The sequence below is a fragment of the Puntigrus tetrazona genome, chromosome 16 (assembly GCF_018831695.1).
Source record: "Puntigrus tetrazona isolate hp1 chromosome 16, ASM1883169v1, whole genome shotgun sequence".
Taxonomy (NCBI): Eukaryota; Metazoa; Chordata; class Actinopteri; order Cypriniformes; family Cyprinidae; genus Puntigrus; species Puntigrus tetrazona.
The window spans coordinates 15,614,500-15,629,780 of NC_056714.1; the positions used below are offsets into that span (position 1 = coordinate 15,614,500).

Below are 15,281 nucleotides of genomic sequence, written 5' to 3' on the forward strand. Positions count from 1 at the left end.
GCTGGTATTATTCAAATTAAACTGTAAAAGTGAAGTTACTTCCGGAGCAGTTCTGGATATGTCAAAAAACATGTTGACGGGTACACAGTTCAACTTGTACTTAAAAATACCGGTACCATGACATTTTCATTTTTTTAAGTACTGAATTGGTACCACTGTACCTGGTCTTTTGACAACACTATGATAAACAGACATTCCTTGAAATACTTCAGAGTGTAAAGCAATGGCTTCTGCAAAGCATTCCACCTCTTACCTGTAAACATATAATTTTTATGCATATTATAAATGATGTGGTAGACGGTTCTGCTGCTCTCAAACTGTGAGCAGTCAATGTATGTTTTTGTATAGCACACAGCATATAATTGAGGAATTCATACAAGAAACATAAATCAAAGCGTATCTGCTTAAGTTGTTTGCAGTGCCCCTTAAAAAGACAATAGAGAGCAGAGAGACTAAAGAGGGACGGTGGTGTAACAATGTCTGGTGGAGGTAGAAATAGAACCACAGCAGATTTTCTGTATGTAAATGAGCACAAAACAGCCACGGGCGTCAAATTTGGACACCTGGACTAAATGCCCTGCTACAGAGCACCTGCCGAACACACAGCTTCCTCTACAAAACAGAGCCCACGGCAACCACCATGAAAATCACTTTCCCCCACATCACAGATATCACATCATGACTTGAGTGACCACCAGGAATAGCTACTGTATGTGTAGAGGTGTGTGCGTGTGCGTGCATGTGTTATAACAATATCCATATATGGATGAAGCTGAAAAGGTCAGAAGCCAACAGAGAGAGAGAGAGAGAGAGAGAGAGAGAGACGAGCGAATGTTGTTGAAAAGCTTAATATGAAAAAAATCCATTCGGATGTCAGATCTGCAGCCAGAGTTTACCTCCAGGACATGAAGCGAGAACAATTTTATACTGCCATATCCAGCCATGTTAGAGAGATTCGCCTCAAAATGAGACCTTCCTTCAAAGCATATTTCACCTTAAAATCAAAATTCTGTCATCATTTACTCACCCTCACGTCATTCCAAACTTATACGATTTTTCTTTCTTTTGTGGAACATAAAAGAAGATATTTAGAAAAATTTGACTCTGGACCTTGAGTTTCACATTTGTAGAAATGGCCAACAATACATTGTATAGGTTGAAATGATAGATTTTTCTTTAATGCCAAAAATCATTTAGATATTAAGTAAAGATAATGTTTCATTAACATTAATTTTTTAAATGTAATATATCAAAACATATTTTTGATTAGTAATATGCATTGCTGACCACTTAATTTGGACATCTTTAAAGGCTATTTCCTTAATATTAAATTTTTTTTGCATCTTCAGATTCCAAATTTTCAAATAGCTGTATCTCGGCCAAATATTGTCCTGTTATAATAAACCACACGTCAACGGAAGGCTTATTTGTTTAAGTTTTATCTAAAAAAAAAAGCCCTTATGACTGGTTTTGTGGGCCAGGGTCAGAAATGTACTTACAATGAAAATCGGTTCCAATGAATTCTTCCACGTGTCTTTTATCCCGAAACAACCACCTGCCTGCATCTGTTTTCTATAACCAGTCTCTTAATAACCAATTCCGTTCACTTCAACGAAATCCACGTACGCACATAAATGTCACTCCGCGAGTCGTCTGCTGCCATCCATCTTCCAAATATAAGCAATCTTTTTTTTAATTAGACAATTTCCTGTAGCAGCCAGTCGCATTCCTCAGAGCTTCATTAGTCGAACACAGATAAGGTGAAGGAGAATCATGGGTAATTAAAGCGGTATACACTGACAAATTCCACTCTTCCCCGAGGTGCTAGAGGCCGATATTCACCTCAAAAAGTGAATCATACAGATTTGTGTGTTTGCATCAGAAATTACTGTTAATATAACAGCTTGCACAGAAATGCGATTTGCCGGCGAGGCAGAGGGGGACGTGAGTCATCCCACCCGTGTGCGAGAGATGATAACATTATTTCTTTTTCAGATGAGTTGCGAGATTGTCGAGCGCTCCAGGTTTGGTCTCGGGGGTACAAGAAACAAGACTTCCAAATCTCCGGCCCAGCCACAGTCACGGCTGCATCCATTCAGGCTAAAAACCTTCCTGTCTTATTATGCATTTTCCTATTCTCGCTAAGAGCTCCCAGGAGCCGAGTTCCCGCAATCACCCATCGTCAAGGTCGCGAGTCCGGGATGTCTCAGCACCTCGCGCACGCCCCTCGAACCGAGACAATCTCGGAAACGTAATCCATTGTTAGAGAAAGTAATCTCCTGCTATCGGAGCCTCGGGCCAATTCTGCCCACCAGCCCTGGAAGGACAAACTCTCCGCATCGCCAGAACAACAACAAAATGACCTCACGGCCACTACTTTGTTTTTTTACTGAACAATAAGGAGTCTAACCACCGCAAGCGTTGCCTTCGTCCTCGAGGCGTGCTTTGAGATTTTAATTGTGGAATTACCAGCAACTTTTTGAAGTTTTTTTGTTTGGTGGTGTAAATTCATTACGGCTAATGAAGATTTATTTACCGCTTACTAATTATCCCAGATCAAAGGTTCACTCCCAAGCCTGAATTCATTGTTCTGGGGTTGGGAAGGGGGACAGAGTTGTGCTGATGCTGCAGTGTTGGATGGTGTTGTACTGTCTGGCTCTGATCCACGTTTGAAGTGCTTATCAATCCCGCATCTCACATCACCTCAATTTGTTTTCAAAGTAATCTCCAGATAATCATTATCGCTGAGAGCATCTATCATTTAGCGTTTGGTGTTTCCTGTGAGGGATCTCTATTGCCTGACCGTGTATTCGTTCATCTCAGTGTGGCCCTTGACCCGTAACAGTGGTGTAGATCGCTTCGCGAGACTGTACAGGAAAGTAATTACCTTCATTTATGCGCCTTTCCTTCTAAGTTAAGTGTCGGTTCTCAATCAGGTCCTCGCTTTGCGTTTGAGCAGTAACTCTCTGCCATTTGAATACTACTTTTATTTCAGAATTTGCAAATATAGCAACAAAATAGAGCATTGAATACAGAATGCAGTTATTTGAATTTGAATGCAAGGTATGGACTTTTGAAAATGTTGAAAAAGACAGCCAGACAGACTGACTGATTAATTGATTTAATATTGTTAAATTATATTTTGTGGACCAGAATGAAAAAACAATTCACTTCCAAGAATGCAATTCAGTAAATTCCTTTTTCTCTAATTGCAGTCAGGATTATTTTTGGTAACTAACAAAAATAATCCAGTTTTACATATACATGTATTTTGTTTACATAATATGTATATGTCCTGTGTATATTTATTATGTATATATAAATACACACACGTATGCATATATTAACAGAAAAATGTAAATATCCAAATATATAGTGCATGTGTGAATTTATATATGCATTATATATATATATATATATATATATATATATATATATATATATATATATATATATATATATATATATATATATATATATATATATATATATACATATATGCATATATGCATTATATATGTGTGTGTATATATATATATATATATATATATATATATATATATATATATATATATATATATATATATATATATATATATATATATATATAATAGTTTTATGTTCCCAGGTTTAATTAACATTCTTTTTTTAATTTTTCTAAATTTCTATTTTAAACTGGAAAACTATTATCGTAAATAAATAATAAATAGCACTGATTCTAATTCAGTTTGTGGCTAATTTAATTCAAATTCAAAGTCATAAATTAAAAAGAAAGCCAATTCCTCAGTTCTGAATGCTGCACAATCCTACAACTCTCATTTGCCAGCCCACTGCGGAGCGCTCCAGTGGGCATATCAGTGAAAGCAGAAGACTAGGAGGGAAATGTGATTGTGTTTGTGTGTGCGAGCGCTTCACCCCTGACCTGCCACTCAGCTCCAGACGGGTGGGTGGCCTGCAGTAAAATGTCCTCATTGATCATCTGTTCTCACTTTGTGATGGTGCCATGTTTTTGCTGTTTGCTGCAGTCACCTACACAACTAGTTTTCACACAGCTACTTACTCACTTCGTACTCTCTCTCTCTTTCTTTAATGTTCCCGCTGGATGCAGGATCTTTTAGCCTTCAGTCTAATGTGTTGCTCTTTCTTCCCGGTGATTCTTCGACTACCTCGGTTGTTTGTTATTCTTCCCTCCGTCTCTTGCTCTCCGGTCTCCTCAGTCAAGTCTGGTGGCGTGCACACTAGCCTCTTTAACTTCCCATTCTCCACTGTTTCACAGACCATTGAACTGTGTAGTGTAGGTGCTGAGACCTTCACGCTGTTCTCCTTTAAATCTTCAGCCTTTTCTTCCTCCCGTTTTTCCCCGCCTCTCTCTTCTTTGTCAATGGTACCATGGTATCTAGGTGTTTCTTCAAGCATGGGCACTTCTGGCCCAGAGGACATTTAGAAAATACACACTCTTAAACACACTTTTCACACTCACTAGTTTATTTAATTTCTCTACTGTTTAGTAGGGGACATACAAAGAAGAGTTATCGGCCCTATCTCAATTTCCACTCAACTCAAACGATGTAGCTTTCTGTGAAGGAACAGAAAACTGCGGAAATAAAATTTTGAAAAACATTTTTAAATATAATGGCTGGCTCAAGTGTCTTAGTTAACAATGTACGGTATGTATCTTTAAAATGTTATTATGAATTTATACAGCTTGAGATTACATACAACAAAAACATTTCTGCTCAAGTGATAGCTCACATATCGTGTGAAGCTCCTCACGGACACTGCTGTGCCCTCAGTAAACAAAGTGAATCTTTGTTTAGATGATCAAGAATGTGTAATCATTCATATTTTATAACATTGAAATAGTGGGATTTCTTGACATAAAATCCATTTCAAAAAGCAGTACAAATAAATGAAGCGATAGTGAAATGTTTCTAAGGCCTTCTTATATTTATATGGAAAAAAAGAAACATTTACCCCTGGGACATAAAAGTGCTCAAAGTTAAAGAAACACCCAACCATGGCATTTGGGCATTTCCCAATCATTCTCCTCCATCTTCCACACAGGATTTCCTGCCCAGCCTCTTATTGTGCTTATCGATAAAAGTGCCAAAATAATGTAATAATTCGATTTTTTGTTTTAATCGCACAGCTGGTACTAAATATTTAAAAGTATATTTTTAATAAAATATTTCCAGAGTGCAAATTTATTCTGTATAAATCTGAGCGCATTCAGACAGATTGATAAAAAAATAAAAATAAATAATAAAAAAAATCGATTAATCTAAACAATTGTTCAGAAATTGACCAAATAAATATAGCTATAAAACATACTAAGTGTCACGTCTTTTGTCTCTTTTGTTGTTGTTTTTGTCTTGTGTCATGTGCTCTGTGTGCCCTACCTTCCCTTCCTGTTAATTGTATGATTGTCTTCACCTGTTTCCAGTTAATTTAGTCAATTATGTTGTATATTTAAGTCCTGTGTGTTTGTATTCAGTTGGTCCGATCGTTGAGGTCCTTACGTGTGGTTTATGGTCTGCCTGCCTGCATATTATTATTTTGCCCACTAAAGAAGATTAAATCTGTTTAAGTTTTTTTTACTTCTGTGCTTCTTACTCTAAACCACACGTGACACTAAGCTAGGTTGTTTCAAAATTTGACAATATCTTAGATTTTAAAATAGTGGCTATTTTATTTTTATACTCATGTGACAAGCGCGTGTGAAAATGAGAACCGTCCATGTCTGCATCGCAATGCAACGATTCATTTCAACACTGTTTTATAATCTCACTTGGAGAAGTAGGCCATGTAGGTGCTTTTTGCGTACTCTTTTAGGAGTATCTATAAATTCTGCCGTATTTTTTTTTTCACTTCCTGTTTTTGCCTACGTCATATAGTAAGGAAGTGTGCAATTTCGGATTCAGCCTTTGTGTCTGCCATTAGCAAACAGACTCGCATCATTAGGCCGTTGTTGCTGATGTCAAGCTGGTCAGAATGCTTAAATAAACAAAGCAATACCTGGACATTTTGCCACAGAGCCACGGCGTTCACATATTGTCCGCTTATATAAAGTTGTCTCTGACTACTAAACTGGGATTAGAAAAGTGAAAAATCGGTCTCATACACTCCCCTATTCTTCTCTTCTAATCTCTCTCTCCCTGAATGAGGATGCGCCGAGGTCAGATTTGACTCGTGTCTCACACACACCTGTCCCAAGTAAGGGCTGCTCCCTCCAGCCCTCTGCGCTCATCCACAGCCTCATTATCGCCTCCACGCTCTCCACATAATGTAATCGGTGCAGGCGGCATTAGTCTCCCTCTCAAGAAGCTACGAAGCCTTTCACACACACTCCATCTGGAGCAGGAGCCCGTTTTAGTTCTAATGGGCCCTTCATCCAATCAAACCTAGTGAGGGCTTTAGTGCCACTCAAACTCCTGTAATTACTGCAACAGCCTGGGACCTTTACCTCATGTGGGTAGGGAACAGAGACGCGGCGGGAGCCTTGGAAACTGGTGGAAGGATGAGGCAAAGAAATGAAAGTAGGAGCAAAAGAAAAGACAGGGGTTAGGGGGCTGTTAAACAAGCAAAGGGCAGAGTTTGCAAAGTCATGGCAACTCTGTCCCCTTTACGGAAGAATGTTCACCTCTGTGGCAATCAACCACAACATCCACTTAAGTCTGGCTCGCTCTCCACCTTTTCTTTTCATGTCTCACAGTCTCGTCTTTTATTTTTCTCTCTCTCTCTCTACGTCAGCAGCTCTGTTTCTCACAAGTCTGTCTCAAAGAAAAAAATTCCAAAAAGTGATTTTCTGGGTGTAGACTGAACAAAACTGAAAGGTTTTTGCTCACGATTTTGTGATATTGCGAAAGTGAGAGATTAATGAAAGTACATATTTTCAAAATCAACTAGTCATGGATATTTAATGGATATTATCTAAAAAACGTTCAGAAAAGAATCTATAAAAATGGGCCACGATGTACTGCATTGCTATATTTTCCGTATTCAGAGTTTCTGGGAGGGTTTTACCGTATTTTGAATTTAGCACCGCACTGGGTTGTTTTTTAGGGTTAACAGAAATGTGGGTAAAATAATGTGGGATTTTTAAGGCTACAAGTTACATTTGTAAAAAATAATAATAAAAGTTACTATTTAAAAAAAATACTAATATTATTTATATTTTAAGTTTGACAGGCCTAAACGTACTTTTTTTCCACAGATAGACCTTTTTTACTGCCCCGTGTGATCAAAAATCTGAAAGCCACTTTAAGAAAGTATATTTTAATCATGTGTTTAGACTTTAGCACCAATTTAGTACCAGTTTCTAATAGTCCGGTTTTTAAAGAACTGAGACCCCTAAATTACTGTGACGCAAAATACCATTAAACCACCATTTATCTTAGCCCTCATTAGAAAAAAAGTTATTTCAGATTTCTAAATTTCTATCTAATTCTCAAGCTGCGAAATAAAGACACTGAGAAATAATGCATTGCTATTCTCCAGCCTTATCCTCCTTGCTGATACAATGCATTGCTATTCTGAAGTCTTATTCTCCACGCTGAGAAAGACACAGTCAGGCACCAGACAGCAAATCTGCCACTCAGACATCTCACAGGACAAGAGGAAGAAAAATTACATCTGAATCAGACTGCACTTCACAACCCAAGTCTGAATTATTGACAACTCGTGTCTGGCGAGGTTTTGCCTCCTCACAAGTGACACAGACAGAATCGGGTCCAGTACGAACAGGCACATTTCAATAATTCACACACTTATCAGAGAGCAAGCACTTAAATTCCCACAATGAATATGCTTGGATTCAATCAAAGCCAGCCGCAGAAACCGCTTGAGAGTGATAACCCTGAAAAATAAGCCTGTTTAATTGGCGCACCTTACTGAGCGTGTTTCATTAGAATAATAGTCCAGACTTCTGGGAAAGACTGTAGGATTTTGGTTGCATTGCAGCGGTGTGCTGGCCTTGCTCAATAACGTTTGCAGTCAACTTGACCACAAGCGTCTTATTCATCATTTCTGTCATTTAAAAGCTGCGCGGTCTTCCAATAACCATCTCTTCAGCCCTGAAATGAGACGTAAAGTATTGTGTCTAATATGAATGACCGCAGGCAGGCAGGCAATGAGAGCGAACACGAAAATGAAAGGACTGTCTAATCAGTCGGATCAGATTGAAGATAATTACGGTGAAATACAGTTACCGAGACACGCCACCTGCGACAAACCCAGCCCGTGTAACGGCATCATAAAACACAATGATGAATCCGGCCCTTCCTTGAAACGATTCGAAATAGGTCTGTTTCTCCCTGTTTATCTTCTCGTGCTCAAATTATAGGCGTTTTAGCACACATATGACTCTTACTTTGTGCTGTTGAGTAACAATAGGATCTCTAAAGAAACATCTGTTTATATAGGGCTGTAAAATGTGTAATCTATTACAGTGATAAGAGAAAGCCAGGTAGCTATGTAACAGTCTGCCAGTGGCTCTCCCTCTATGGGTCGTCTTTATTTGCCTGTTCTGAGCCTGGGTTTTGTGTGTACTGTGAAATGAGAGTAAAAATAGGAATCGAGTACCTGAAGGCTTTACTACATGTCTGTTTTTAACATACTGGTAGGAGGGCTTCCACTGTAATTAAATGTCAACATTTTTATTTTACTGGGGGAATTACACAACCATACACTGGAATCAAAGGATAAACCTTGGCTTAAGATAAAGGCTTCCTCGTGGCATTACAAAACAAAGTGTCAAGTGAAAATACAGATTTCTGTCCTACATGCGCTAATCCTATAGCGCCTACCCCACATAATGCACCAATTTTACATCTGAATAAGACTAGGAAATCAAACGTGCAGAACAAAAGATGCATTTGAATTCCATGCCCTATATATATATATATATACAGGTCTCCAGACTGAGAAATGGCTAGGTGACTTGTGAAATGAAATATTTAGGAGTCAAATGTCTTTTGTTTACAAATTGCCTGATAAGGAAGATAAAGTTTTTCTGAAGTGGTGTAGTTTCCATTTTAGCCAGACTGTATATGTGGCATAAATAACACTCTGCTTTGGAAAAATATTTGAATATTTAAAAACACTTTCATTTTCTTATAATTTGCATTTATTTCTAACTTATTTGTTCAACAACTCACAAAATATTTGTTTGATGGTTCATTTTTGGTCAATTTTATTTAAATGCAGTGAGCTTTTAATGCTCCAAAAGCGGCACCTAGTGGCAAAGAAAGAACTTGCATTTTCATTCAGACCGATAAGAAACTGATTATCCCAGGTACTGCGCAACAAATGGCAGGCAGTATGCTAATGTTTCATGTTAAAGTCATCATGAAACTGCTTAGGACTTATTTTTAAGGACTTATTGTGACTCATGCTGTTTGTTGGTGCATGTGGGAAACACAAAACAACTGCCAAAACCACATATATATGCACAAAAGTTTTCTCAAATGCTGCCGATGGCAATTTGATTGTAAATTATTTTCATCAATTTTTATTGTTTGTTGCATCTGAAACCATTTCAGTCACAGCATGGAGCCATGATATATTAAAACGGGCTGTTTTCAACCTTCATCCACATGACTAGTCATGTCAAACTGCATAATAAGGCAACTATAACTACAATATGTAATTGCATTTCACTCAAAGAAAAAAGAAAATCCATACAAATTATCTTTAACTGTGCAGCTATTTTTATACTTTTTTCCAATTAGGAGGCAATTTGGCCCTCCAGCAGAAGCAACATTGACGGAGTCCCAAAAAATGATGAAAACAGATTCAAACGAATGACTCTCATATTGCTTGCCATCGAATAAACAAATAGAGATGATTAACTGCGCAGGGCCAGTGATGAGAGGGGACGGGCAAAGAATGCAGCATGCAGAATGCGGCTGGCGCAGTTGTGGCCGTTAACTGTGTGTGTGCTCGTGTGTGTCAGTCACACAGCGCTGCAAAAAAAGGCCATGCAGAGGGAGAGAGATGGAGAGAAAGACAATGAGAGAGAGGCAAAAAGAGAAAGAGGGGCTCAGATGGAGAACACAACATGAGTCTGCAGGCCTGTGCCCAAGGGACACACACAGTCACTGAGCCTAGTACACTCTGTATTTGTTGTGCTGGGGGAAGGGGCAGTTTTACACACACATACACACACTATTCTATATCTTTCTTTCCCCTGCTCTCTCAATCCATGATAGAGTGGTTTCTTAAAGGTTCAAGTCTCTTCCTCCCATTATCCCTGTCACTCCATCTGTTTCCCTGGCAGTCTTCTACTTTTCCAACCCGTTTACATCTTCACCTCTCCTTCATTGTCTATTTCTCTCATTTTCATTCTGCTTCGGTACGTAGAAAGATCATTTCATCTCACACACTTTTTCCTACCCGTTCTCTCTCCCCCATCTTCCCCTCTTGCTACATCTATAAGAAACAAACTTTTCCGTGTTTCTTTCTGGAAACAAGATATGCAGTTCAGTATAAAAAGTCTCTATTGCATTAAATGATGAAGGCGTGTTATAATCGGTCTTCTCCATCCTTCTCTCTCTTCCTAACCCCCCCTTCCCCCTTTCTCTCTTCTTTTACCTCGTGTCACTGGAGAGATTAATGACTGTCATCTCCATAGCTCCCTCTTGACCTCTAAGGTCCAAATGAAGAGACACCCTGCCATTTGAGCAATGAGTGCGTATACCCATAATTGCAAAGCCTATGCCCACTAAAATACAATTCTACGCATTTTAGCATTTGGCCACAAGCGCATACAGCAGCAAAAGCAGTGTGTCGCTACAGAAAAACTAAATCTTCAATTGCTCACTGATTATTAGAGTATAAAACAACCACACACACACACACACACACACACCTGCCAGTAGCTCCGACCACAAATAGCTACTGATTTCAACAAAGGAACGCTTTTAGAATCTCAAAGAGATAAATATGTTAATACTGTTTACATAAAATACAAAACATGAAGTGAGGAACTGAATTAAGGAACTATCGTTTTGATTTCTTTGACCCCCTTCTACCAGGCCTTCTACATTCCTACACTGCCTAAATATGTGCAAATATGCAATTTCATAAAAGTACATTTGTAAAAGTCAAAGCGTTTTGTTTTCGCTTGAAGTGGGTTTCTCTCCCTGTTAAGCAGAGGAGAAGAAAAGTAAAACCCGGAGTGGATCTCAGGCGGACTGATTCTATCTTGAACGCTGTTTGCAAGAACGAGAGATATTGGTCATTCCGATCCATCACCACTCCAGACCTTGGTTACGAGCTAAACTGCCTGATTTGGCTTTGTTTTAATACGTACTTGACTTTTTTTTCGCCTGCAATGCAAGTTCTAACTTGGTTTGTCGATTAACTTTATATCAAAACAGATGTTGGCGCGAGTGAAAAGACCTTAAAAAAAATCTAAACGCGTTTTCTTTTTTGTCCCAAGCTATTTTCGCGATTGCTTAATAATTATTAATTTGAATCATCTTACAAACAGATGGCGCAGCTTGAAAATAAGAATTAAACGGCCGGCTAGTATCTTCAAGATGCTCTTGTAATCCAAATCCCAGGACAACGGCAGATGCACTTATCATGCGATGGCAAGCATGAAATACGCGGCCCGTGTTGGGATTTGCTCTGACAGTCTTGTATTTGAGACTGATTTGGGATAGTAACCCCTGCGCGGAGAAGCTCAGAGCGGGACCTCTGAACAGCGCAATCCACAATGACATGATTTCACGGTACCTGCGCTCTCCGACTGTCGCAATGGCCATCTATACGTGCGCCTCGAGATCTCAAAGGACGCCGGTAAACGAAAGAACATTACGTATACGCGAAGAAAAAAAAAGAGCAGAGAACAATGATGCGCGCGACAACAAAGCGCGCCGTGAACGCACCTACAGAAACGTAGCTATCTGAAAATGAATTGGCAAGCACACCGTGTACGGTTCACGCAGTTATTGAGCGGACTCCCTTTATTATTAGAGCAAACGGAGTCAGCAGAGGCGCAGGTGAGCGGCGCAAACTACTGGCCGAAATAAACGATAATTAGCACCTATAACGACAGAAAGCGCGAAAACCGGAACAGAAAGAACTTTGTGAGCAAACAGAATACATTTCACTTTCGTGGAAATGTTAAACACAGAAGCTAACGAGATTTCTAGCTCATTTAACGCTGAACCCATGCGCATGCTGTATGCGATGTTTACATCGCCCGTACGGCTATTATATGCGTCTCGCGATGGCAACATTAGTGGACATATCGATACAGTTCTTTCCAGCGAAACGCATCTGTCCGCGTTCACGGCAAGTTAACTTCCGAAGTGTTTGTGGGCTGAATAAATATGGTCTTACCTGTCTGCGAGTAGGACAGGAGCAGTAGGAGAGAAAGGGGAGCGCAATACTTCCAAAAAGAAGAAAATGCCATCGTGCGTGTTATTCCGATCTCTCTGTTTATTCCTCTTCCTTCGATAGGAATTAGAATAACATGAGCGCGCAGGCTCTCACCTACGAGTTATGTCTTTTCTCAACTCCAGTGTCGGCTGGAATTGTTGTGTATTACATACTAGTACTCACACGCGCACACTCAATCTGATGCACTACTCTGAATGAAAGGTGGAAATGTAGCAGGGCCGGTTTTTCTTGGGCTCAGCCACAACCAATCGGATTTGACAATGACCGGCGCACACCCAATCATGGGCGGGGGGAAAAAAGAGTATAATATTATAAGACAAATAACCGTTTGTTTGTTTTATCAAAAAGCGATGTGGTAGACACGCAATTCATAGCGTTAGAACAGCTATTGGAACGGGTCCTAGCCTCCGAACGAACCGTTCTATATATTAACGTGATGAATTACAGTGGCGATCAATAAAGTTTTGAGCGCGGAATATAAATAATTCGAATTTACTGGAAGGCCGAGCTTTTTAATGAATCTCTGGCGTGTAATGTGGAATCCGAGGAGATAAATGACAGATTCACCGAGCGGACCCATTCAGAACAAGGAATTAGAAGGTGATTCGTTTAACCGTGTGACATGCGACGAACGGAATCAGCGCGATCGTTAGCAAACCAAGCTGGCGCGAAACCAGCCCGAGCGCGACTTCGCGTCTTCCTCAAACTCACTTCTAACTAATTAAAACCTAAAACGATTCGCAGTCTTTGGAGTTGAGTTTCACGGTTTGCATTTAGCGACATCGTGCGATGATTTGGAGAACAACAACGAGGTTTTCAATTAGGTGTGCGCGTGGGAGTCTCGCGCGCGTCGGCCAAATAGAGGAGGCTGGGACTGGTCACTGGTTTTGGTGTCATGGTGAATATTTTTAATTTCTTAATAGAACCTTGAACACACTTCTAAGTCCACAGGCCACACGTCGACCTTTTTGTGAACTATTGAATGGCACGTGCTTAATAACAATTATTAAGATCGAAGCATTAAAAAATAATATAGTCAATTGTAAAACACACGCCTCAACATATTTATGAAAAATGCTTTTGTCTTGACAACATAAATTTGGCTTTTGGGTTCAAATCTACATTCATTAATCAAACTCGCCTCTTGGAATAAAGGTGTGTGTGTGTGTGTGTGTGTGTGTGTGTGTGTGTGTGTGTGTGTGATACACATGGTTGATGAGGAGACCCCTCCCCCCCACACACTTAAAGAGTGCCTTCGAAAAACGCTGTATAAATGAAAGGTATTATTATTATTATAAGCCTGTTATATAATTTTCATTTGGAGAACGTAATGCACGAAAAATCAAGAGGTTCGTGATGTAGATGATTGAAATCAACATGCTAACCCACCGCTATAATAATTTGCGTGACAACTAGCCCTTTATATTATCTAAAGTACAAGCTTTGAGATTCAGATACAAATGACAATTATTTTAACATGACCACGTGCTTCATGTAGAAGAAATCTTAGATGTTCAATTACGCAATTAGCAGCAAACTGAAAAAAGAACACTGGGCTCCAAACGACGCTTTGTTTTCGCTGTCGCCTATTATAGATTTTGCTCCTTTGTTCAATTACAGTCAATCATAAGAAACACTTCTAGAAGATTATGGCCACAGACGAGCTACAGATCAACAGGATCCAACCCGTTTGTTCACTTTCATTCTTTCCACGTGTAGCCCCGCGCGGTCGCCAGGGTGTTTTCTAATTGGCCAGCACACATCAAACCTTTTGGGCTTCTTTGGTCAGAGCATAAATAATTTGAAAACGCAAACATGTATACAAAGGAAAACTGCAAGGCATTTAAATGAGAAAATAACCATGACTGTTGACAAGCACCTTAGTAGGTGAGAACCGTAAGATGTGAAAAATAATTTTAACACATCAGTATTTCTAATTCTAAACTGCAACCCATGGCATTTAGAACGGAAAATATTCAGGCAGCAAATTAGCAGTTTTTGATGTCTGGGATCCTTCCCGAGTAAACCGCGCTGGGTAAAATAGGTTTTCTGTGAATTAGAGGTGTAGGGTTTGTCCTACAGCTATGATAAACTCAAAAGAGAACAGTGGATGTTTTAGAGCTTTTATTATTCGGACCTCTCTTTTATGAAAGTCCATTATCTAGATGATGTAAATGTGAAATGCGTGACCCTTTGGAGCTTTCCCCCGCCGCAGGCCATTTACTTTGAAGAGCCCCAAGAGAAAGGGAAATTTAAAAATGGGATTTTTCCTTTTAGTTCTGTAACCATTTCAAATGTTTGTACTCCAAAGAACTCACCGTATCAACGTATCCTCTTGTTCAAGGACTTTCTGAATGAGCGCTGGAGAGGAAGAGAGATAAAATAATAATATTGTTGTATTCCGTGGCGTGTACCTTCGTTAATGAACTGTCATTGTTAAGGCACGCAAAACTCGGTTATTAATGGCGGCCTCTGGTCAGCCGCGTACTGGTAATGAAACCACACAAAATGAAACATAGCAGACAGAAGAAATGAAATGAGTAGCTATGATAATGTTTACAGTGATTAACTGCTAAGGTTAAAGCATTGGAGGGTAAAATTAAGAAACAGTTGTGGTTATGTGCTGGCTGAGTGTAGTGCAGGGGATTCCAGTTCATGTTGTTTGTGAAAACGTCAAACCAAGTTAAGCTTGTGGCAGAATGTAAAGATGAGGTATGTCACGTTCTGAAAAAACAAATACCTCTGGACTGCCTCGAGGCCTATTTAGGTATGGATTTGTTCTCCTTTTTCTTTTGTATTCAAAGAGTTTCCTGACACATTTCTTGTTTTTACCTTTATTATTAGATTGGACAGAAGCATAGTTACCACCCGTT

General features: G+C 39.4%; 1 protein-coding gene across 1 annotated transcript in view; it reads right to left on the reverse strand.

Moving 5' to 3' along the window:
* cadm4 (cell adhesion molecule 4) overlaps window positions 1–12,610 on the reverse strand; it is a 121,051-nt gene extending 108,441 nt beyond the window's left edge. Inside the window, exon 1 of the mRNA XM_043261113.1 lies at window positions 12,349–12,610. Coding sequence (XP_043117048.1) covers window positions 12,349–12,421 — 73 coding nt within the window. The 5' untranslated portion in view covers window positions 12,422–12,610. The remainder of the gene's footprint in view (window positions 1–12,348) is intronic.
* Between the last annotated feature and the right edge of the window lie 2,671 nt (window positions 12,611–15,281).